The 24363-nt window shown below is 36.5% G+C and overlaps 3 protein-coding genes across 10 annotated transcripts; 2 read left to right on the top strand and 1 right to left on the bottom strand.

The window, feature by feature from the left end:
* Positions 1-805: 805 nt before the first annotated feature.
* On the top strand, positions 806-8683 carry LOC121856297 (axoneme-associated protein mst101(2)-like). 5 transcript variants are annotated; one of them, XM_042351755.1, is made up of 6 exons: positions 806-868; positions 2606-4007; positions 4546-4685; positions 4866-5068; positions 5432-5564; positions 7636-8683. In XM_042351755.1, the coding sequence occupies exons 2-6, from the start codon at positions 2615-2617 to the stop codon at positions 7717-7719; spliced, it is 1953 nt and encodes a 650-aa protein (XP_042207689.1). In that variant the 5' UTR covers positions 806-868; positions 2606-2614; the 3' UTR covers positions 7720-8683. The 5 variants fall into 5 exon arrangements, with proteins under 5 accessions (XP_042207689.1, XP_042207690.1, XP_042207686.1 ...); XM_042351756.1 differs by lacking the exon at positions 806-868 and adding an exon at positions 943-1248; XM_042351752.1 differs by lacking the exon at positions 806-868 and adding an exon at positions 1516-1570.
* Positions 8684-9687: 1004 nt separating this feature from the next.
* On the bottom strand, positions 9688-20189 carry LOC121856296 (tetratricopeptide repeat protein 30A-like). 2 transcript variants are annotated; one of them, XM_042351750.1, is made up of 16 exons: positions 20081-20189; positions 19369-19500; positions 18821-18886; positions 17268-17273; positions 16136-16279; positions 15705-15896; positions 15280-15415; positions 14648-14812; positions 14117-14196; positions 13551-13739; positions 13142-13338; positions 12587-12797; positions 11964-12139; positions 11483-11578; positions 11036-11148; positions 9688-10765 (listed from the first exon to the last, which is right to left on the bottom strand). In XM_042351750.1, the coding sequence occupies exons 2-16, from the start codon at positions 19426-19428 to the stop codon at positions 10635-10637; spliced, it is 1962 nt and encodes a 653-aa protein (XP_042207684.1). In that variant the 5' UTR covers positions 19429-19500; positions 20081-20189; the 3' UTR covers positions 9688-10634. The 2 variants fall into 2 exon arrangements, with proteins under 2 accessions (XP_042207684.1, XP_042207685.1); XM_042351751.1 differs by lacking the exon at positions 17268-17273 and having other exon boundaries at positions 20081-20188.
* LOC121856298 (gastrula zinc finger protein XlCGF57.1-like) lies at positions 19047-23997 on the top strand. 3 transcript variants are annotated; one of them, XM_042351758.1, is made up of 2 exons: positions 19047-19274; positions 20813-23997. In XM_042351758.1, exon 2 carries the CDS (start codon positions 21110-21112, stop codon positions 22934-22936), a length of 1827 nt encoding a protein of 608 aa, XP_042207692.1. In that variant the 5' UTR covers positions 19047-19274; positions 20813-21109; the 3' UTR covers positions 22937-23997. The 3 variants fall into 3 exon arrangements, with proteins under 3 accessions (XP_042207692.1, XP_042207691.1, XP_042207693.1); XM_042351757.1 differs by lacking the exon at positions 19047-19274 and adding an exon at positions 19739-19827; XM_042351759.1 differs by lacking the exon at positions 19047-19274 and adding an exon at positions 19856-20092.
* Positions 23998-24363: the final 366 nt, after the last annotated feature.

Raw genomic sequence — 24363 nt, 5'->3', positions numbered from 1 at the left:
CACAAGAGAGGATGCAACTAACCTTCCTGCGTTTGAGGACAGACGGTTCGACACAGCACTGACCCACATTGTGTTCACAGAAGAGGGTATTAGAAATAAACTGTCCAGGCTAAAGGTCCATAAGAGTCCCGGACCTGACATGGTGCATCCTAGAGTGCTAAGAGAGTTGTGCAACGAGCTTGCTGAGCCCCTGAAGATCCTGTTTTGTAAATGCCTGGATGAACAAATGGTCCCCAGTGAATGGAAAGTGGCTTATATGAGTCCTATCTTCAAGAAGGGCGATCGTCACTCCACGAACAACTATAGACCGGTGAGCCTGACCAGCATAATCTGTAAAGTACAGTACTTGAGAGCATTATAAGAGATGCCTGTTTTGTCACCGGATTCATTCCCATCATTATATACACGAAAATAACTTGCATGGGATAGAAATTAATCACAAACAAATAAAAACTAAAAACATTGTTAATATGCCTACAATCATCTCACTGTCAGTTGGTTGAAAATGTTCAAAGGAGGGCCACCAGACTGGTACATGCACTTCGGCACCTCAGCTACCCTGAGAGATTGGAGCGCCTGAACTTGCCTAGCTTATACTACAGACGGGCAAGGGGGGACCTAGTTGAGGTGTATAAGCATCTCAGGGGGCACTACTCAGTTGAGTGTCCTTACTTGGAGCTGGCGGACGCTCGCCCCACAAGGGTCACAGCTCAAGATTGAAGAAGCCGCAAGTCCAAAAAACTGTGAGGGCAAACTTTTTCGGAGTGAGGGTTGTAAACTCTTGGAGCAATCTACCAGAGAGTGTTGCGACGGCACCGAGTGTGAGCTCTTTCAAGACCAGACTTGACCAACACTGGAGCGGGTTCAGGTACATTCAGGAGCCGGTGCATGCCCAGTATTTGCCAACAGTGCGTGACAGAGACGTGACCGATAGCCTGGGCGGTTAGCGAGTCGATCTTTTGGTGAAGAAGATAAATGAAAAGGAAAAGTAATCCGAGACATGTCCAAGCGGCTAAGAAGCCGATCAGTGGCGAAGAGGGTAAAAGTAAAGACATGACTGGCACCTTTAATTATTTCCGGTTTTACAGTATTTATACATGAACTAAAACATCAAAATTGAGCTATTACACAGCTTTCAATTTTCAAAGATTAAACCAAAATAACTAATTAAAATTTATTATGGTGTTAAGGCCTCTGATGACTGTCCTAAATTCACGGAAATCCCGCCACAGCGCCATCACCAACCCAGTATGTACAGTAGTTGGGCTAGTTAACTCTCGATATGAGGGTAAATCCTATACTAAATATATACGATGTATTTTAAATGATTGACTTAACTAAAAATTAAACTAAAATAAGACTAGTGATCATGCATATAGGGAATTATGCATATACCGGGGTAAGTTATAGAAATAAACTCCTGTATGTGTTAATAATTAAATATCAGATAATATATTGTTTTAGATATAATTTTAAACATTAGTATCATGAGGTATATAGAGATTTTATAAACTTTATATTAAAGTTGAGGGATTAACGAACGGACGCGGGCATCTTGGTGTAAAGAAATGTTAGTGAGTTGGATTTTAAAGTTGTTTATCTCATACTGTTCTCTTATTAACTATACCACATGAACAGGGAATACTTTAAGGGCAATTCATCAGTAAAGTGAATGTAAATCAAGATAAACAGGCGGCAATGGAGAAGAAATGAAGATGTAGTTCTCCATTAATCTTACGAATTTTTGAACTAAGTTGGTTATTTTCTCTCGTCTAGACAAACCTTTTGAGATAATTTGTGATTTTTATATATTTGACGAGTTTTTGGTATATTAGTTGTTAATTATCGTTACAGCATTTAAGTAGACATTTCAGGTGTATAGATTTACATAGGTATATAAACGGTGGTATTCTGTAACACGATTATTTTAGGTTGTAGAGATTCATACAGTATATACCACATTAACTCTGTGGCCTAATATTACAGCCACATTACAGCCTTGTAGCCACACAGCCACAACATTACAGCAACTTCCTCTTAAAAACACCACTAGTTTGATGCTGCTTTACTTGTGTCTATTCACCATGAAAGATTGTTATGGAAAGCTCGATACATTAATTAGTTTTTCATTACTTTTTTACACAAATATGTTCAAATACTGAGGTCTTTCCACAGATACTACTGGAGGAGGGTCTGTATCCACTACTGAAGGGATGCCAGCAGGGGTTGTTTGAATTTTTGAACCCTCATTTAATAAACATATACTATATACTCAGCCCAGGAGGTAGAAAATTTGTCTTTGACCTTCATGTCTTCAAGGTTAGGCTAAGTTAGGTTTCGGTTAAGTTAGATTAAGTTAGGTTAGGTTATTCTGTACATAACTCCCAGAAGTATCTTTATGGAGGTGTCCGATGAATTTCAAATTGAACACCATTACTCCTGTTGTCTTGGTTGTCAAAATTCTTCATCCATTGTTATATTGTCTAACAAAATTATGATACTGTTTGGAGCATGTGTAGTGTTTTGGGTTAGGTTAGGTTAGTTCTTGGAGTGTGTATGTTAGTTTTCTGCTTATATTGTTATTGATAGATTTTATTTGTTTCAGGATTCATGAATGACCATAACCACCATGAAGAACATGCAGGAAGTTGAATTTTCTGTAGAATCGTTCTTTTTGGGGAAGTGGCTTCTGGACCCTACCCACCCTTACTTTCCTGCACATGAGTTACACATGCCTAAACTACGTAGTGACACACGGTGGAAAGCTTTGGAGTCTAGACTGGCATCAGTTACACCTCAGAAAAATCCAAACACAACTGCACAACGAACGAGGAGAAAAGACGTAGTTTATGAAATTGAGACGCCAGAAAAACAAACCCGAGGCCATAAGAGGGAGTTAAATGATCCACGAAGCACGGAATCGCAAAGAAAGAGGAAGAAGAGAGGAGATTTACTGTTGAGCAAGACAAGAGGAGACAAGAAGCTTAAGAATGATGGTAACAAGGAGAATGAGGGTGGAGTGTCGAGCATTCTTCACTCCCAGAGAAAGGCTTCGATGAGACATTCACTTCATTTAAAGGAAATTACGAATGAATCCACGAATCGGACCCCAGCCTTAGAGAAAGACGATGATGAGATTGGAAAATACGACGAGACAAATCTTATGATTAGACTAAGACAAATTGTTGATCGAAGAGACAAGGAAAACACGAGTGAGAGAAAGAGACACAGTGAATCAAACAAGAATGAACAAGGGAAGAGAGACAAAAGGAAATGTAGAGAAACGAATGATGAAAAATACTCGAAAAGACAGTTAGTAGAGATACCAAATGATAGCTTGCAATTGAAGAAATCTGAAAGGAGACAAGTAAACAAAGAATCAAGCAAGGACAAAGGAAAGAGAAACAGGAGTGAACAGAGAGAGACATACGCAAGTAAGAACGAAAAAGAAAAATCACTAAAACAGACGGATGAGAAACTAAGCAACAGTATAAAAGTAAACAATAAAACAAGGAAGGAAGAAGAAAATGATAAAGTAAACAAGAGCAAGAAAGTAAACAATAAAATAAACAAGGAAGCAGAAAAGAAAAATGATAAAGCAAACGAGGAAGAAGAAAAGAAAGATAAAGCAAACAACAGCAAGAAAGTAAAGAAAACAAACAAAGAAGCGGAACAAAAGAATGATGAACCAAAGAGCAAGAAAGTAAACAATAAAACGAGCAAGAATGAGGAAGCGAAGAATGTCAAAGCAACCAAGACCGACAAGGAACCGCAAGAGGATGAAATATTGTACAGACACATGCGCAGCAAGCGGTCTAAGCGGATTTGGGTGTTTGATACTAGCGATGACGAAACCGACGAAACGTGGATGAGCCCCAGTCAAAAGAAAGTCAAAACGAAGGCAAAAGGTAAAGAAAATAAGAAAAATAAAGATACAAAAAGCAATACAAAAAAGACAACTAAAGAAAATACCAAACAGAAGGAACAAAAGCAGGTCAAGTCAGAAGGTACGTGCCTATTTTTTTCCTGATGTACAATGTTTGTCAAGTTTTGGGAATGATAACGTTTGCTATTTATTGAAGAGGACGTGATTGATGGTCTAAAAGTCTAGTCATGCTGTCTTAAAAAAGTCCACATCAGTCTTATTATTGTGTTACGTTCTTATTGTTATGACTAAAGTTTTTCACTGAAAATTTAACACAACTTAGGATCACCAGAAGATTAGCCACCCCAGTTTATTTCATCTGATAAACACCCTAACACTACTTGTGGAGGGGGGGGGGATTAGATTAAGTTAGATTAGATTGCAGTAGGTTATGTTATAGATTATTCCTCGTCTGTTTTTTAGGAAGATGTATTAATATGTTGTATGTAAGTTAAAACTCCTAATAACGGACTTTCTCTCTATATAGTTCGTTAGATGGAGGTTTTACATCTAACGGACCCTCGATATAATGGATTTTCCTCACCATATAGTCCATTAAATAGAGGTTTAACTGTATAGTATGTAGGTAACTCCCTCTCTGACTATGGTATATTTTACAGAGGTATTAATAACCGCTAAAAGAGGCACCCTAAAGTACCTGCTGCAGAGGGAAGATTATGTCAGGGCCATAGCCAAGGAAGCTGAGGTGGATAACGACTTCTTCAACAGTCATGAAGCTTTTGCCAAGAAGAAGAAAGCCGTGAGTATCTTGGAAAATTATGACGATGTTGGTGTTTCTGTCAGTTGTCATTACGAGTAGTTTGTTTACGAGTACAGTAGTTTGTTACAGAGAGATCAGAGTGTAAGAGAATTGGCCGACTCTTTAGGACTGCAGAAGACACGGGAAATTTCATCTAATTCTTAATATTATCTTTGACAGCTGGGTAACCTCCTCATGCCATCGTCACTTGATGATAGTCTGACCATCAGGACTCCACAAGGGAAGGGGAAGAATGTGGGTGTCTCGGTCATTACACCACGCACATCTCTGCTCGGCCGCCTGTCGGAAGAGATGCCGTCCACTAATGTCTTCACGCCCTCCACCCGCACCCCAGCAAATGAACCTCAGTCTGTTGATAGAAGGTATGAACAAACACCATTATGTATTAATTGCTGATGATTTCATAAACTCTACAGACATGTGTGTGTGTGTGTGTGTGCATTTTTTTCTATTTTTGGGGGGTATATTTATAAACCCAACTAAACTGAGTTATTGTTCAAGTGTAAGAGTTAACTTAGTGATTATAATTTGGCTTGACATTACTATTTGAGACTAACAACACACTATATAATCATCTACACAATTACACACAAGCCTCAAGAACAACATTGAACCACTGATATGAATCCTTATATTAAAGAAAATTGGCTTTACACTAAAACTTTATACTACAGCTAACTTTCCCACTACAGATTAACATGAGTTACTGTTATGTTACATTTCAGAGGTGATCTACAGATTATGTATCATCAGCTACAGTGGCAGAAGCAGCGGCCACGAGGAATCAGGAAGGCCCTCCAAGATAGCATGAGCTCGAAGACTTCACTGAATAAGACTTGTAAGCGTTCCCTACTGGAGGTAAGTTTAATACATTTCTGACTTTGTGGGAAGACTTATATGAGGAAGGAAATACTGTGTATAGTCTTTAGTAATTATGTATGACTTGCATTTTGCTGTGTATAACTGCTAAAGGTGAGTATATATCAAGGCTTGTTATGATTAATACGTGTAGGTTAATTTTTTTTATAGACTTTCAGTATCGTCTGTCTATTGTAGTCAATCTTCCTTGGTTACACTGTTATAGCACTAACCCTTGTACACTACATGCTTTATAGTGTTAGGCAAGAGGTAGTTTTATCACCTTTTTAATTGTATTGTATTAACTTTCACTCTTAAACCACATTCAGGCATATTAACCCCTTCACTATGGGAATTTGGCTAACACTAGACGATTTTATTCAGCTCAGAGGGGGACCCATACACAAGGGGTTAAACATCGTCATCCCTGAAAATAAAGTAAAAGTTGACATAAGTTGGTTATAATGAGTTGAGTTGCATGATTGCAGATTTGCATTAGAAGTCAAAGGTGTTTATGTTTGGTGTATTTGTGTTCTGAACTCATTACAGCTTTAGGTCTATTGCTGCCTTATTTAGAATGTGGTGTGATGGCCGCCCTAGGTGACTGTAGAGGTGACAATAATAACAATTTGTAGTAAATTCCCTTAAGTTATCAACTCCTTATGCTCAAGTGGTTAAGTCATCGTACTCAAGTGTCAAATGACCGTACTCGTGGTGTTGTCATTGTACTCAAAGGGTTGAATAATCGTACTTGAGGTGTTGTCCTCGTACTCAAGGTTTTAAAGGAATTTCAAAGACATTAAAATAGTGTTAGAAAATTAATATCAGTTGCATTAATTAAGGATTGGTGATTGAGCCAATTGCATGAATATCTCACAACTATTAACTTTATCAACATGATTCATACATTCCGTGAGTCTCAATATAATTTTCAGTTTGTCTTTACATTGGTGTGACACATTCTTTTGGCATATTTTACTGACACACTTCAAGATTTTGCTGACATGCTTCAAGATTTCACTGACAAACTTCAAGTTTTCATTGACTTGCTCACTGATTCGATCCATCTCTTCAATACTGCTGGCATGTACCTATAACTTCCTGCTGCTTGTTGTTAGGGTTACCGGAAATTATTACAAGTTTAGTTTTCGTAAGTCGGTGATAAATATGTATTTAAAAAAAAACCTAACCACTATTTTTTTCACTCGTATATAAAACTGTTTGGGGTTTGCCTCTATCTTATGCATCGATTCTCTTCTGATTTGTTCTATTTATTCTTTCTTCCTTTAGTTCCTTTCACTTGAGAATTTCCTCTTGGTCTTCTTCCTTCCACTTTCATCTGCTGTTGTCTACCACTTTCTTCATCCTCTTAATCAGGTTTCACCACTTAAGGAATCTTCTGCTAAGTGCCAGGTTTATCTCTAGTATACTGTCGCTTATTTTACTTCAGGATAATTGATCTAAGGTGGTTCCATCACTCATTATTACTGATGTTGAGCAAAGTCTTGTAAAAACTTCTCATAGCATAGTTATTATTACTCCTAGTGAGGTGACCTGTGTGCAGTCTGACCTGATGCCAGAGGGACATTATTTTTTATATGACTTTATGAGAGACACTTTGCTTCCAGTTAAGGTTTCGTTCTGTTGGCTACTGGGTTAGCTCCTCTCACTCATCCTCTAATGGGCTCTTCAGGCTGAGTTTTTCTTATGCCTAATTTTGATGAGGTACTTGGTTTCCAAGTGTTTGAAGGTCAAGAGTGACTCAAGAAATATATACAATGCTCTCATTTTTCTGTGGTTCATCTCCTGTTTCCATTAATATGGCAGCAGAGTTTGATGAGACACCAGAGAGAAAAAACTCACAGCAATTGTAATTTAAAAATACATAATGTATTTTTCGTGGCATTTATGAGTGCCTGGAAGCAAGAAGTTTAGTTATAAATAAGATAAGGCAGGTTGGGTAGATACTCCTGTCTTGTCAGTCTTGTAGATATAAGGATGGTTTTTAATCTTAAGTCTTCACTATTGTGGATGAACAGTAATTAATTTGTTGACTTTCTGACTCTTTCAGCTTCCAACATTCCCTGAAGGTGCTGATGTTAATGAGTGTGACTCAAGCTTTGATGACTATTTCAACAACAGTGGTGCACTCTAAGGCTCAGTATTATGTGGCCCTCATTCTTGATACTAGTGGGAGGGAAGGTTTCGTGGAGCTTCATTCAGCGTTGTTTATCAAGAATTAGTACTTTGTAAATGTTTAATGTATTGCATAGTATTAAGTATGTGAGGGTTCCTTGGCTTAGTAGACTGCATTCAGATTCCCCAAGCCTTGAGATACGAGTTCAGGCAGGAGTGGTGGGGTGTTATTCCGTTGTGGTGTGCATCGAGCCACATTCTTCATGTCTGTAGTCTCTTCATTATGGTAATATCAAATAGCCCTGTCCACTTTCTCTCGTCTTGGCCTGTTATTAAACAATGAAGTGCCGTAGACTAACTAAAATTTGCTCCCACAGAGAATACCACCACATTATCTACTCACAAAACCATACTTCTTATTGGCTGGCGGGTCAAATGTGGTATTCCCATAATGAACTGACGAAAGGCACTGTGTATCAAGCTGAATATTTGAGACGCTGTAGTTAACTAATAGCTATGCAGTACATTTTATTGATTGTATCTGTAGGTTAAACTATCTCACTTACACAAGCGTGGAAAATTACTTTTAAATTAGTGATGATGATGAGTGATTGTAAATAGATCTTTTTTCTTTATTTGTGAATATATGTCGAGGAAGGTTACCTAACTGGGTTTTTGGCAAATTTATTTTATGCATAACAGGACAAAATATATTTTATTTTATTCTTTTATATACGGAATTAATTACATACTGTAGTCGTTTTACAAGATATTAAAGTTAAAGGTTAAGTTTGCAGCTGTTAATATGTTTTTTAACATTCTTACACTCTGTGTTTACTGTGCCGAAAGTTACACTCAGATTGTATTGAATCAATGTATTTGTACAGTAACACCTACGGAAGTTCATTTAATAGTCGATGTATTATTCGTTTTTAATTTTATTGTAAAGCATAAACCAGATGGGTGTAAATGGAGGTTTTTTTTATGTGGTAATTTTTGTCCTCACTCATGTAAGTCCAATTCCTATTCTAAAGTATTGCCAAGTGGTCACAACTAAGAGAAGACACAGACTTATCACAAATGTAGTGTCTTCAAGTGGCTCTACACATCATCACTCGCCCTTACAGACTCTCCTTTCCCCAACGGTGTTCTTTTTCTCTCTCTCTTTTTTCCTCACAACCAGGACATTTGTTTCCCTTCAACCATCATCAATCATTTTTGTTTTCATATATATTTTATAAGTTTATTTTTAAGTATCCCGGTTATTTTTGCTGAAGGTAAGACTATGAGCCTCTGGTACTAATCGTGCCATGGGCGGGTGATGGGATTACTGCATCCAAACGTCTATACAAAAATTTTTTTAAATGAAATGTATAAATCAAATTTTAAATGTTTTAAGAAGTAGTTCATTTCAATCCATTAAGAATTTACATTAATACACAGTTGAAATAACAACACTAACACATCACTGAACTAGATCAAAATTGTACAGGGTGTCTCAAAAGTTTGGCCCCATGAGGTTTTAGAGGACCTTCAAGTGCCACAGGCATGGACCTGTGATATTTTCAAGGGTTTCCAAGCATCACAGGCTCAGGCAGTGAGGTTTAAAAGTGCAACAGGCACACAACCGTCGTCCAGTATTACCACAGACTCTGTGAAACACAGTTGGTCGGAGCCAGTAGGCTGTGATCCCCTCTCCCAGAAGTGTACCAGAACACTGCCAAGTATAGTTCTTGCTTGTGTCTACTAAATAAACACAAGTTAAACCTTTTAAGCTTTGTTTGGGGGGGCCTCTGGTCCCTAATCCCATAATTTGTACTGAATTACACCACTTTTTATATTATAGTTTTTTCCCCAACATTCCGAGTCATTTATGTGGAGCAATAACTGAAGGCTACCGTACTGTATACAGAATTAGTTGAACATATTACATGTTATACTTTACATAAATATGACAAAAATCTCTTTGTGGAGATAATATAAAGCATAAATTTAATGGTTGTATTTATCACAGGTACAGTGTTATGGTGTAAAAACTATATGAAATAAGAAACTTTTTTAGATTAACATCAAAATATACATTAGTCATACACTGCAAACATTTAATTAAAAGGCAATTAAGACACTTTTGTCACAGAGTTACGGGTCGTATTAGGGGATCAAACTTGCCCCAGTATATACGTACTGTACAATAAATACTTCACACACATTGCAGATTAAAAAATTGTCAACTTTAAACTCCTAATATAACCCATAAATAGATTAGTGATCAATGTTGAACCATTCAGCATTGGATTATTTCTTCCTAGTCTGTTTCCTTGAATTTACAACAAATTATAGTTTATTCTGAAGAATCAAAATATACTGTACATTACTTGGCATACCGAGTACAGTAATGCTGAGATCTTGACACAATTTTTTATGTGAATTAAGAATTAAATAGTTTAATATAGAAAAGGAGCCATTTTAATCAATACTAAAATATACTGCACATGAAGATTAAAGGAAACAGAATCATATATGAACACAAGGAAGAGATCGCTTTACCATATATAATATTGTTGTTATATTCAAGCTTTATTCTCTTTATAATTCATCCATTGACATTTATTTTGATACTTGTGCATAAATACTGAGATATAAATATAGGTGGATTGTTCATCTAACACTAAGTACCAGAAAATATGCAAGATATACATAGGGTATACAATAGGTTCATGTTACAGTACCGTACATGGTTACCTGGCACCACCCTCTGACACTTGGTTCTTCATGGTACTCTAAAGGCCACTACTGAGTGTTTGTTGTATGGTCAAAATATAAGACCAATTATGATTTTTATCTTGTATGGATCACCTGAAGATTAGCTACCTCCTTCTTCAGGTTGTTTTGGTGTGGTTAAGATGGAGGAAGGTCTTTAGGTTTTCCCTTATTTTACATCTGTTGAATTTGTAGAAGCAGAGCCTTCAGTAGTCTAGACTCAAAAGTGACTGTGTTCTTCCCAGGATGGATGGCCATTTCCTCCAGTGGGTGTTCAATCACCCCCTTTACATTCCTCCCATATACTGAAATAATATAACAATAGTAGATAGTGGTTGAGAGATTACCATAGGATATAATGTAGATATTTATGCAGTAAAGTCATCATACAAACTTGCAATTGGTTTGGCATGTATACAGACAATGCAGGTATACAGTTCAGCATGCAAGGAGCTAGATATTAACCCCTTCACTACAGGGATGCACTTTTAATGTTATATTTAGCCAACATCAGATAATTTCATTCAGCTCAGAGGCGACCCTGTACTGTACACAAAGGGTTTAAGTAATCTCACCTTCACAGTGCTCCAGAAATTGTATGCACTCTTGAATCACCGAATCCTTAACAGTTATCATGTGCTTGGCCAAGTTCTCGATGAGGGAGAGGAAACATCTCTTGGCATAATACCTGTAAATAATAGTATAAGGTGTGGATAGTTAATAGACACACACTGGGTGGATAGCAAAGGTTTCTATTACAGGACTGTACTAGTAATAACTACATGATGAATTTATATATCAAAACTACATATTTAATGTTTTCATGAACAAAAGTTTTTAAGTATAATTGCCACATGATCAACATTCAATTGCAGATTATTGATGATGTTTAAATATGAACATTAATACAATCATCCGTATGTTGAAATATCACCCCCCAAAAATATGTTATGACAATTTGCTTATCCGACCACAACAATTTAATCTCGAATGACAAAACTAAATGCTAAGGTAATACAAACCAGGTGTCAGTTCCCAGCTTCTTATTATATGGTTCTAGACTCTTGATCACGCGGGAGATACCAAACTCGTAATTACCTTTGGCACAGTAGAGGGTCCTGGAATGAGAGGTATCACTTATCTTTGTGTGTGTGTACTGGAGACATAAAGAGCACTTGTCACGGAAACAAATACTGCATGGTAGCAGGTATGTGGGTGTGGGAATAGGTATGTGGGCAAGGGAGTACCGGTAAGTACTGTATGTAGGCAAGGGAGTAAGTACTGTATGTGGGCAAGGGAGTAAGTACTGGGCAAGGGAGTACAAATACAATCCCCCATGGAAGTCCTGTCACACCTTTCCTCCTCTACACTTGTGAATCCGAAGCATTTATGGACCAAATAATACATCAGGTTCTTAAGTCTGAATGCTTTGTAGAATGGCAGGAGAGGAGACAAGACTTTTATGAGTGACTGCACACTATACTGATACCTGTTCAGCCTTACCCAATAACAAGATTGACAATACACAAGTGATAAATCTTCTTCTCAGGATCTTCATAGGCTAGTTGTTCTTCTTCCTTTTCAATCTTTCTCATCAGTTCTTCAGCTTCCTCATTCTGGCTGGTCATGATGTAGGACACACACAGGTTGGCTAGAACAATGGCACTCACGTTGAGGATCTGAGGAGGAAATAATTGAAGGAGTTAGAAAGACTTCATTTACTGGGTAGGTCCATATGAAGTGCTTGGGGGAGATAAGGTACAGACACACACAAAGCCAGAAACACGATTAAAGTTTAAGAAATTTGAAATAAGTATAAGCACCTCAAGCCTCTTTGTGACTTAACTTGTCCCTGTCCACAGTGTATCATATGTTGCTCACATTAATAACAGTGGGATAATGTATTGGACATATTTGCTTATACCTGAAAAGTACATTAAAGTTACTAATTAATTATAGTGAAAGTAGAGATAGGTAATAATCTTCTTTAGTTTTAAAATACTCAGAAAAGGCTATTTTAAATATCCCTTGAATTAAAATAGAAATTAAAACAATATAATCTAATTGCTAGCTCTCAAATTACCCAAATATATATACAGCAAATACTACCAGTCACATTTCCTTACATTATCATAGTTCTTCTTCACGATGGGCTCATAAAACCCGGTTGCCTCTTTAAACTTATTCTCCTGCATGAACAGAACGTGGGCCACATTCAGCTTCCACACGTCAGATTCATTACAAAATTCGACCGACTTCCGAAAGATCTTCTCCACTTGGGAATAATTCTCCAGATCCCAGTATATCTTAGCCTGAGCCATCAACACCGGAATATACCTAAAAAATAGATAACATTAGACTAAACTATACCAAAATAAGTTTCAAACACCGCTTACTATCCGACCAGCGAAGTTAACCAATGGCGCATCTGGTTAATACTTGGGTGGCTTCGTTGGTTATCCTCGAACAAATTAACTAAATATTATTCCGAGTCGAAGAAGAGAATAACAATTATGGGGTCTGACTGTATAGATACTTAGATACTCAGTAATTTCATAAAAGCTTGATGAATTCTGGAAAAACGGGAGATTTTTGTGGGAAATTAAAGAGAATTTGATGTTCGACCCCAATTTATAACCTATAATTATACAGCTTGTTGAAGGAGGAATATATAAGACTACCTTTCTAACACTTCTTCGTATTCATTGACGGCGGTCTTGACTTGATCATCATCGTGATTCTGTCTGGCCTCCTGCACCACCTTCGTCAGTTTCCGCAGCAACTCGATATGACGTGACCCCAACTCGTCAAATTTACGGTATGCTTCTGACGCTGCGGTTTGTTGGGTGATCAAGGCATCCAGGAAGTCAAAAAGATGCTGAAAAGATACAATTTTACTTAGATGATAATAAGAAACTCATAAAGTAAAAACAACAAAATACAGTATTGAAGAAGAAAAAATCATTACTTATTTATATCATGTATCGTCTAGCTGCAGTCAATATAACATCATTATTTATTTAGTTTTTACCGTTAAATAACTAATCCTATAAAAATAATTCACATCTCTGCCACAATCTCACTACTTACTGGTGTTAAATATTTATACGTGAGGTGAGCGTTTTCAGCGAGGACATCAGCGGCCAGGTGGTAATATTCATACTTACAATACAGCAGAAGGAGATTACCAAAGGTCTCTGGCGGGAATGGATTCTGACCTAAGAGGAACTGTAGCTTCTCAAATCCTTCAGTCGGTTTTGTTTCCATGTTCATCAACGCCTGAGAATAATAGAGGAATTATAGTACAGAATATCACCGTATTTATATAAATGATTACCTTGTTATGGTAATTCTGTTATGATTGTGAAGATGATGATTTACAAGTTAATTTTTGGTTTTCACGTAAAATAAAAGATCGTATTGTACAGTGGAATCTTGTTAATCGGACGCTCGGGAGACTCTTGCTAGGTGTTCACTTTAATGATGTGTCGTCTATAGCGAATGTGAATAAAAATTATGGAGCATGTAATATGATAAGGAAATAAGATAGTTTTTAGCTTGTAATATATACTAGTAGAATCAATGTTTGTAATGGAGTACAGTACTAATGATAATAAATTCAAAATACAGAACAAAATGTAGATAATGTACAGTACTTGGTTGTGGAGTGTAACAGCATCAAGCTCTTCTTCTGACCGAGGAGGCATGTCGGTCAGTGCTTCACGAGCCGCCTCATCTGGGACAGGAACAACACATTTAAGAATTACAATAGTCGTAAATCTTTAAGGGAAGTTTTGCCAAAGCTCATCTTGTTTTAACCCCTTCACTACAGGAACACCACTTTTGGTATTTTATTTGGCTAACACCAGGTGATTTATTCAGTATAGAGAGGACCCCTAACCTAACCTAACCTAAGGAATAGCTCATTTGATTATCGTTATATTGATGGCTGTGTTTGGAGTTTGTCACTGGAGTTTACATTATTATTACCAAAAGGAAGACAATTCTCCTTAATGATGATCCAAGATAAGACTGAATAGTGTAAAACTCTTAAATAACTCAGGTACAGTTAGGATTAATAGCTCACTCCTGTAAAGTTTTAAGACATTATAAGCAAAGATGTTATTTATCTCACCACTGAAAAGGAAAATACTGTAATATTGTATAAGGGATAAATTGGTTCTTACAGTTTTTCAGTTGGTACTCTATGGCAGCCTTCAGGTTGAATGCTTCAATCAGCGCCGTCTCGTGCAGCGTGAGTGTGTTGCCGACGCTCCGTACCTCAATACCCTCAGTGGTCATGCCTACACTAAGCTCTGGGTGTTCTCGAATACCACGCTCGATAATGTCCGCTGCGGGAATTTAAGGAAGAATATAATAATTTTGTGAAGGTTTAATTTGCTTTTATTTACTATAAATTTAAAGCCAATTTGCTTATTAACTTTCAGAGTATTGGTAAGTAGATTATTTCTTGGTAAAATTCAGGGAAAATATAAACGAATTTTCCCACACTGGTGAATGTTTTAGGGAATTTTTGTATAATTATTTCTCTATTTTTGAGAGACTTCTCTAAGCAAGAAAAAATAAGCTACTGTACACACTTTTGTTAATGGTAATGTGATAACAGGAGTCGTAGCTGTCATAAACAAGTCACGAGTAATCACAAAAAAGACTCGGCGGTAAAACATTACACATATAGGGCAGAAATCACGACAATGTAAGTGCGATAGAGTTTGAAAGAGACAGAGTACAAAGTCCCTTTATAGTTTTAGGAGGTAAAGGGTCTGCATCACAGGAACATAAGTACAGCCCTCCTCACCAATGTGCTTCAGGGCAGGAGCGTACTGCTTGAGACGATAGTGACAGAGTGCAATGTTGTATGAGAGATGAGGTTTGTAGCCAGCCACTTGTAAAGCACTGGAGAACTTCTGACAGGCCTCCTCGTACCGTCCTTCCTAAGTGTTACAAGTCAAGCATTAGTATATAAACAATATAAAAAACTGGGCCTTAATGAATATATTAGTAGAACCATTTTTGTTTAACCCATTCCGTACGGGGTTCCCTCTGAGCTGACTAAAATATTAAAAGTGGCATCCACCTGTAGTGAAGGCATTAGTGGATTCTACTAACCTCTTGTGGATGATATAATACTTATCATTGTAATTAAAATGGGCTACATACATTGTTGAAACACATAAGTCAACACTTCATATACAAGTTGAACACACTTCAGCTTGACCTGACCTTAAAGAGTAGACATCCATGGTTGACCTCTGTTTCTGGGTCATCTGAGGGACACTGATCCACCAGGCTCTTGGCACCTGGGAGGTCCTCTTCTCCGTACTTGATGGCTGCCTGAAGCTTTGTGATGCGGCCGGCATACTCTGGTGACTCAATCTGGTGCGTCACTTTCATGGCCTCCTCGTACAGGCAAGTCTTGACGGGGGTAACATGATATAGTGTTAAATGATGATGACAAACCCTGAATGTGTTTGTTTTTTTGTAAGTTGAAGTTAAATGAGAACCTTTTGAACACATAACTATTGTATTGACATAAAAGGAACTTCATGACAGAGGATCTTGTTTATGAAAATACAAACGTGACAAAACAATGCATCATAACAAACCTTAAATTACGAAAATCTTACATATGAAACTGTGTACTGTAGACTAACCTGGTACAAGGCTTGTGCATAGTATAAGCGGTAGTCCTCAATTTCAGGGAATATGATGGTGAGATGTTCATAACAGTTGGCAGAGTTGGCATAGTCTTGCATGTGGAAGTAACAGTATGCTAGGAGAGACAAGGCAGCTCGGGACTGAAATAATACCATTATTATGAGACCATTGCTGTAAATCTTTGATGCTTAACACAATAAAAAAAGTACTACTGTGTATAACTAGGTACTGTAATTTAAAAAGGTTTCCATAATAAATAAAGGAATATTTACATTACTTTTTCAGGTAATTAAATATATATTCCCACATGGTGATCAATATTCAAGTTACATTTCTTAGTCTATGAAGAAATAACTTGTCAAATTTCGAATGTTCAGTAAGTCAAGTTGGCAGAACCGTACAAACTTAATTTTTCCTTCAATTTTGTATTTTATTCAACATAAGTTAAGTGATATCTTTGATGTTGTCAGAACCATAAATATTAAACACAATTTAACACCATGCTGCCACATTGCTCAATTCACTGCTAATATTTTTCCTATCATTAAAAAAATTCAGGTGATAAACATCAGAGTTTTCACTTGGCAATCAAGAAACAGAAGAGTTTAGTTAAGTGGCAGACCTCTTGGAGGAACAGCTACAACACACACCACATAAATCATTTATAAATTAATGAATAAAATCACAAAACTACAAAAGAGAAAGTAAGTGTTGTTAGTATAGGAATTAATAACATGATAGTACAGCACAGCACAGTACAGTACAGTACAGTACAGTACAGTACAGTACAGTAAGGAAAAGATCAGATGATGAAGTCAGTTTGGTGAGTGCATGTCTGACAAGTGTAAGATACAGCTACAGGTACCACAAGCAGACAAACACATTAGCTTTATAAGGAGGCTAATACAACATTACTTTATATCCCACACTTCAGTCAACAGAAATGCTTAAGACAAATACAAATACTATATGTCATTACTTTTATAGCATCTGTTACAGGCATCCAGACAGTGCTCGGTGCTGTCAACGTGCTCAGCATTTACATATGAAAGGGGAAACAGGGTGCAATCATGCTTGAGTCAGGAAGTATAATCATTGTATACAATTTTATAATGTGGTGGCACTTACGCTCATCTTGTAGAGGGAGAAATTAAAGGTAGTCCCTCAGATGCAAACATATACAATGTGAGAATCAAAACAGAGATTTCTGATAATTATATAAAACAAGTATACTGTATATATATACCTGTATATATATATTGCTAATATTGTTTGTGCTTCAGATGCAATTTATATACAATAAGAGAAATGTAGAGACAAACTACTGTACAAGTATTGTGTTATAAAACTATCAACACTATGGTACTGTATTTTCTTGAAGACTTTTTCTCAATTTCCTATATTCTTGGAGCCCATCTTAGTTCAGTACAAATCTTAGTAAAAATATACAGAAATTCTGGGCTTAAAATTGGATATGCTTTTACAACAAGTAAATAAAAAGAGCTATTGATACTTTGAAATAAATAAATAAATACAGTACATAAACTTAATGACAATACAGTATAGAGAACATATCCATACACCCACTGATGTTGTCTACTGTGAGGGAATGATACAGAGCTGGTGAAATATACCTTTAGACATGCCATAAGCCATAACTGTATTTAGTTCCTATCTGCCATATAACTGAGGATCATATCATGCCATTCATATATAATATTCCCATCGGATACTCAAGCCACCTTTTATGAGGACATGCCAGATATTCCCTTAATTTAACATGCATTCACTTGTTTTAATCTATATTGTGGACGATAAATTTGCTAAAATATGCCTCCCTTATTTGTTAAAAGTTTGCAGTGTTTTCCATGCAGTATCTATGAAACATTTTGACCCTAATGATTGTATATGTGGGAACAAATGAACTTCCTTTTGTATACAATATTGCAATTGTACCTTATTACTCAATATGTTGTCCTCCGCTGCTAATATCAATACAGTTTGTTCTGTAAGTCATACATACAATCATCCTTCTTTCCTTCATCTCACTTTACAACAGCCAAACTAACTCACTGTACATCAGTTAACTTCCATATGTAGTTGTAACTCTTAATGTAATGTAAATGAAGCTTCGTATTATCTTCAAAATTAATATTCATAACATGTGAGGCAGGTTATGATTGAGAATAAGGTAAAGTATTAATTACATTACTGTTACTGCTGTTATGTGCATCTTCCATGTTACTTTCTATGTGGTAATAAGGAATCATATTTTTCAACCTTGCAAGAGTTTTCCCATTATGGTGGAGGTGTTGATCCCCAGATTCTTAGCATGCAACAGGTAATGGATTACTGCACCTCCTTGGCAGAATGTTAGTACACTGTGGGCTTACTTCACCACTGACAACATCTTTGACAGTGTACTCATTTCATTGCAGAGTGTGCAAGGTCTAGCATACAGGGAAGGAACCAAGTCATCCATTCTAGCCAGGGAGGGAACCAAGTCATCCATTCTAGCCAGGGAGGGAACAAAGTCATCCATTCTAGCCAGGGAGGGAACCTAAGGTAATTATGATTTCCTTGGGATAAATTATTTACCTATCACAAATACACAGTTAAAGTCTGTAAAGGTGTATTTATTCTATGCAGCAATAATGGTTATAAATTACAACTTTACTTACACTTGGGTAAGACTCAATAATGTGATTCAGTATTTGTATGGCTTCACTGTACCGCTGCTCCTTGATCTGAAAGAGAATAAATAACTTATCTTACATGAACATAATAACGTGTAATGCTGTATTCAAATATCAGGTTGATTAATGTGAAGAATCAATATTCTTTTTTTTTTGTGGGGGGGGAGGGGGGGGTCCATCCCTCATTTTCACAGCCTAGGACCCTACATTGCCATCTCCTGTGTAACATCTTTTGTAACATTGCAGTGTGATTATTGCATATGTAGCAGTATCGGCATTCTTCAATTACTCAGTCATTTGGGAGTGCTGTTTTGCCAGTTTTGTTGATGCATCCCTCCCCCCAAGGAGAGCTCTGACAAGTGTTACGGACGGGATTCCTTGGATACCGTTCCAGTGGTGAAGGAGATATTACAGACCTACAGCCGATTTGTCTCTCTGGGTAAGTCTGGTTGAAAAAGTACATAACTCGCCCTGGGTAGAGACACCTCGTCCACCCTAAACAATTCAAATTCTTAATATATAAACATACTAACCAATGAATATATCGTCTTGGTATATTCTCCATCTCTGATCTGAATATTCTGCAGCATCATAACTGTTTATCCAGGTGGTGCCACAAATAGATAATTTCAGGAAGAAGACGAGTCAAATGTCCTCATCTCAGCCTGCAGGAATGCGATGTAAACAAACCAACACGTAATGTTAGAAAATTATATCGAACATTATTACTAAAACATTTTATTTTTTTAAGAATTTAACTCAAGCGTACTATTATTTAATCTATTTAAACAAATTGATCATATGTTAGTTTGCGGTTAGGTCAGGAAAGTCTAGTTTGGCTGTATCACCAAAAAATAAACATATAGGTTCGCCATTTTGTCCGTGGTAGTTTTCTAACACTGAACATGTATTTACTTACACACGGTTGCTATGTGTTGCTAAGGGAGCTGTCAACATAACGCTTTAAGAAAATATCAAAATCAAGCTGGCAGGTAATAAAGCAGTAATAAAAAGACTAAGTTTCAGCTTTCACTCTTGAAAATATATATGATTCAGGGTGGATAAGGCCGAAATACATTACATGTTTGAATGGTCTGATGAGAAACACACACACACACACACACACACATACAGCTTGCTAAAAACGTCCCTAATAAACCATAATAGAACCTAACTTCACCTCACCTCCTAAGATGGGTTCTCTGCCCCTGGACTCCCCCGGCATATTCAGCAGAAGGAACTTACCATAATATTAAGGTGGATAGAGAACAGTGATGGCAGTCAGGAAGCTGTGAAACCTGTCATTTCTTTGGGGAATGGTCTCTTGAAGGGGGATTCAGCTAAGGAGTTCAATACGGCTCCACATTTACGGCATATAATTGATTTATTCGATTACAAAGCCCATTTCGGTGGTTTATGATCGAAGATAGAGGGAAAAAACTTAAGGTATTATTATCATTTCGGTCATCCAGTGAATTTTGGGATTTTAAGTTACCACCGTCTGAAAGAAGTTTAGGTTAATGTAGGTTAGGTTAGGTTGGGTTGGTTTGGTTTGGTTTGGGTTAGGTTAAGTTAGGTTGAATTTATGTTTTCTGATGGTTTGGGACGTGTTTTGAACTATTCTAACCTACAGTGTACTTCCAAATCGGTGGATGACCGAAGTGATAATTTTACCAAACTTAAACTTAAATGAAAAAGTTATATAATTTAATTACAGTACTTACTATCACCCAAAGAACATGTGTAGGAAAAAATAACAGAATCGAACAACACATCCTGAAATGGTGACTAAAGATGAGGCTAACTACTTAACTACACCGAGAATAACACACCAAAAATTGACCTAGAAAAACCATAGGCGATGAGTAATTAACATTTAAAAAAGTAATTAAAATTTTTGGGATGCCATTTGGACAATTACAGTATACAGATATCAAATTATGGACAACAGATACTTAAAACTAATTATTCTTTCAGATTTCTTATTTGGAAATTGGATCACCTGAAAGCTCTCATACTCTGGGTGTGGATGAAGGTCAAGACGAGGAAGCAGAATGGTTGGACAGGGATGCGGCTCAAGAATCGTATAGAAAGAATTGCTGCCGTGAATCAGTAGGTGACGGATACGAGGCTCTTACACATCCCTTTGGAGTTTTGTGATGTGCTGTTGGTGTAGTGATGTGTAATCTTTATTAGTAGTTTTGAGAGGTATTAAAAGTGTCTTGAGAGGTATTAAAGGTGTCTTGAGTTATTAGAATTGTAAAGTAATATATAATGGCGAATTGTATGACTTTTACATCATCTACAACTGAGGAAAATATTAAGAGTGCAGACAGCGGTAGGGTTGACCAAGTGAATAATGAAAATTGTTTTGAGAACAATATCACCTCAAAACCTGTAATTATTCAACAGGATTCATGTGATAATAGTGAAGGGGATGAATGTCTTGAAGAGGATTTGGGTAAAAGTATTGTTAGCAGTGAAAAAGATAGAGAAAATAGATTAAATGATGACTGCAGTGATAATACTAAAGATGGTTTAGATGATAATGTTGACTGTAAATCAACACCAGATAGCAAATCTCACTCTGTTGGTTCATCTAATTCAAAACTCTTTCCTTGTTCTTTCTGTGGGGAAAAATTTGACATTATGACAAATTTAATGAAGCATATGTTACTTCACTCAGCAAAGCAAGCATTTGATTGTTCTGTCTGTAACAAAAGCTTTAAAGAAAAGGGCAATCTTACTAAACACATGAGAATACATACAGGGGAGAAATCATACGTGTGTGGCGTATGTGACAAAAGATTTACCCAGAGATCAGGTTTTTTATATCATTCCAAGATTCATAATGGAGAGAAGACATCTTCTTGTTCAGAATGTGACCAAATGTTTGCATCAGAATGTAATCTAACAATTCACATGAGAATCCACATGGGAGAGAAGCCATATGTGTGTGAAGTATGTGGGAAAACCTTCACTCAACAGTCTAGTTTGCTGTATCATTCAGGTACTCATACTGGGGAGAAGCCACATCAGTGTGAGATTTGTAAGAGACTTTTTCTCTCACACTCGGACCTAAATAAACATAAAGAAATTCATTCCTTGAAGAAGCAGTTTTTGTGTGAAATGTGTGGGAAGGTGTTCACTAATAAACATACTTTAGAAATGCATAGGTTGGTTGATGCAGGTCATAAACCTCATGAGTGTAAAGAGTGTGGCAAGAAGTTTACACAGAAAGGAAAATTAACAAGTCATATGAAGTGGCATAGTGGTGATAGAAAATATAAGTGTGAAAAATGTGGCAAAGCATTCATACAAAACTGTGAGCTTAAAAAACACGTTAAAGTGCATAGTGATGTTCTTCCATACCAGTGTGATGTCTGTAGTAAAAAATTCTTACACAAATGTAATATTGTTGAACATAAGAAGACTCACATGCAAAAGAGGCCATATTCCTGCCCCATGTGTGGTAAAACATTTCCCAGGAAAGGTGGAGTAACAAGGCATCTGGCAGCACATTCACAAGAGAAACCTCATCAGTGTAAAGAATGTGGGATGAAGTTCTCACTGATAAGTAAACTGAAGAGACATGTGAAAATCCACACAACACCGAAAGATTTTGTGTGTGAGACTTGTGGGCAAAGATTCCTCATGAAAACTGAACTTGAGCAACACAAGATAATCCACATAGGAGAAAAGGATAATGGATGTAGAATTTATGATAACGGATATAGCACCTCTAAACGGTGTGTTATTCTGCATACAAATCCACGCACAGTGAATATATTAAATGAAAATGAAAGTATCCCAGGAAGCAGTGCTGAGAATTCATTTTGTCTTGGTGATCATATGGATGAAGACAAGTTAAATGTTCAGGCAAGTGATGGAATAAACTTGAACTGTCATAACATAAAGAAAGATTACCTCAGTTGTGACTCTGATAATCATGATAGCATAGATAATTATAAGACCAAACTCTGTTCACAAGTACCAGAAGTTTCTGTTGATAGTGAAATAAATTCATCATTTTCAGATGTTAGTTGTCCCATGAAGGAAGAAACTGAGGATATATGTATAAAAGACGAAGAAATTGAATAGGGAGAAATAAATTACAGTAGTTAGAATTATCTCTCAAATCAGCAGCACCTTTTAGAAACTACTGTTTGGCCAGATGGATTCCTGTATCATCAGCTAAAGTGTAACGATTATAAACCATAGTTCCAAAATCTAACTCAATCATTCAGTTCAAACACCTTTCCCTCATAACCATAGTTCAATATAAGAGGTCTAGGTGAAGTCAGAGTCTTGCTGTCACTTGGGTTTTATGCTCCATAACTCTCATTTGACTCTGTTACAAAGCATCATTGCATCGAGTGGCTAATCCAGGGGCTGGCTTGGAGTAGTGTATCAGGGATCTTGAGGAAAGTTGTTGAAACATTTTTTTCCTCATGTTTTTACTACAGATTTTATAAGTAAGGACCATCCAGAATAGATCTAATGAGACAGTAATCTCTTTTAGCTGAAGGTGATGCCAACAAGAATTTTTTTTAAAGATTATAATTGTAAATAGAAAGGTTTTAGCTGTTCTGTTAATCATAGCTACCCATAGACTCTGGCTGATAACACAGGAGTCAGTTGGTCTAGACTGTATAGTAAAGTGGAATTTAAAGAACCCTCTCTCATTTTTCTAGATATTTGTACAGCAGAAAATAGTTTATATTTTTGTATAAGTGTTCCATAATGTTGATACCTATGTCCCATATTAAATAATAGAGTTTTAAATGTATACCTTGCATCATATTCAAAATACAGTACATTTTGAGAGTTATGAACTTAAGTGAATAATACAGTCATTTAATTTACTCACTGTGGTTTCTGAGTAAATAAATGCACTCAGTAACCTACAGACGGAAAATACATAAATCTTGGAGATGCTGTGAAATTTTAAAGACCTATTTATTCAATTAGAAACCTGTCTCATCTTCCTCAGGTCTGGCACCAACCATAGCATCAGAATGTGACCTGAAACACATGTTGATGAAAAACATGGTAATCTGTTGAGTATAATTACTGTATACTGTAGATAGTTACTCTGGTATAATTACTGTATACTGTAGGTAGTTACTATGGTATAATTACTGTATACTGTAGATAGTTACTCTGGTATAATTACTGTATACTGTAGGTAGTTACTATGGTATAATTACTGTATACTGTAGATAGTTACTCTGGTATAATTACTGTAGATATATACTGTAGGTAGTTACTGGTATAATTACTGTATACTGTAGATAGTTACTCTGGTATAATTACTGTATACTGTAGATAAGATAGTTACTCTGGTATAATTACTGTATACTGTAGATAGTTACTCTGGTATAATTACTGTATACTGTAGGTAGTTACTCTGGTATAATTACTGTATACTGTAGGTAGTTACTATGGTATAATTATTGTATACTGTAGATAGTTACTCTGGTATAATTACTGTATACTGTAGGTAGTTACTCTGGTATAATTACTGT

Source organism: Homarus americanus, unplaced genomic scaffold (assembly GCF_018991925.1).
Source record: "Homarus americanus isolate GMGI-L3 unplaced genomic scaffold, GMGI_Hamer_2.0 scaffold48220, whole genome shotgun sequence".
Classification (NCBI taxonomy): domain Eukaryota; kingdom Metazoa; phylum Arthropoda; class Malacostraca; order Decapoda; family Nephropidae; genus Homarus; species Homarus americanus.
The sequence above is the reverse complement of the archived record's forward strand: the minus strand, read 5'-3'. Positions and strand labels throughout refer to the sequence as shown.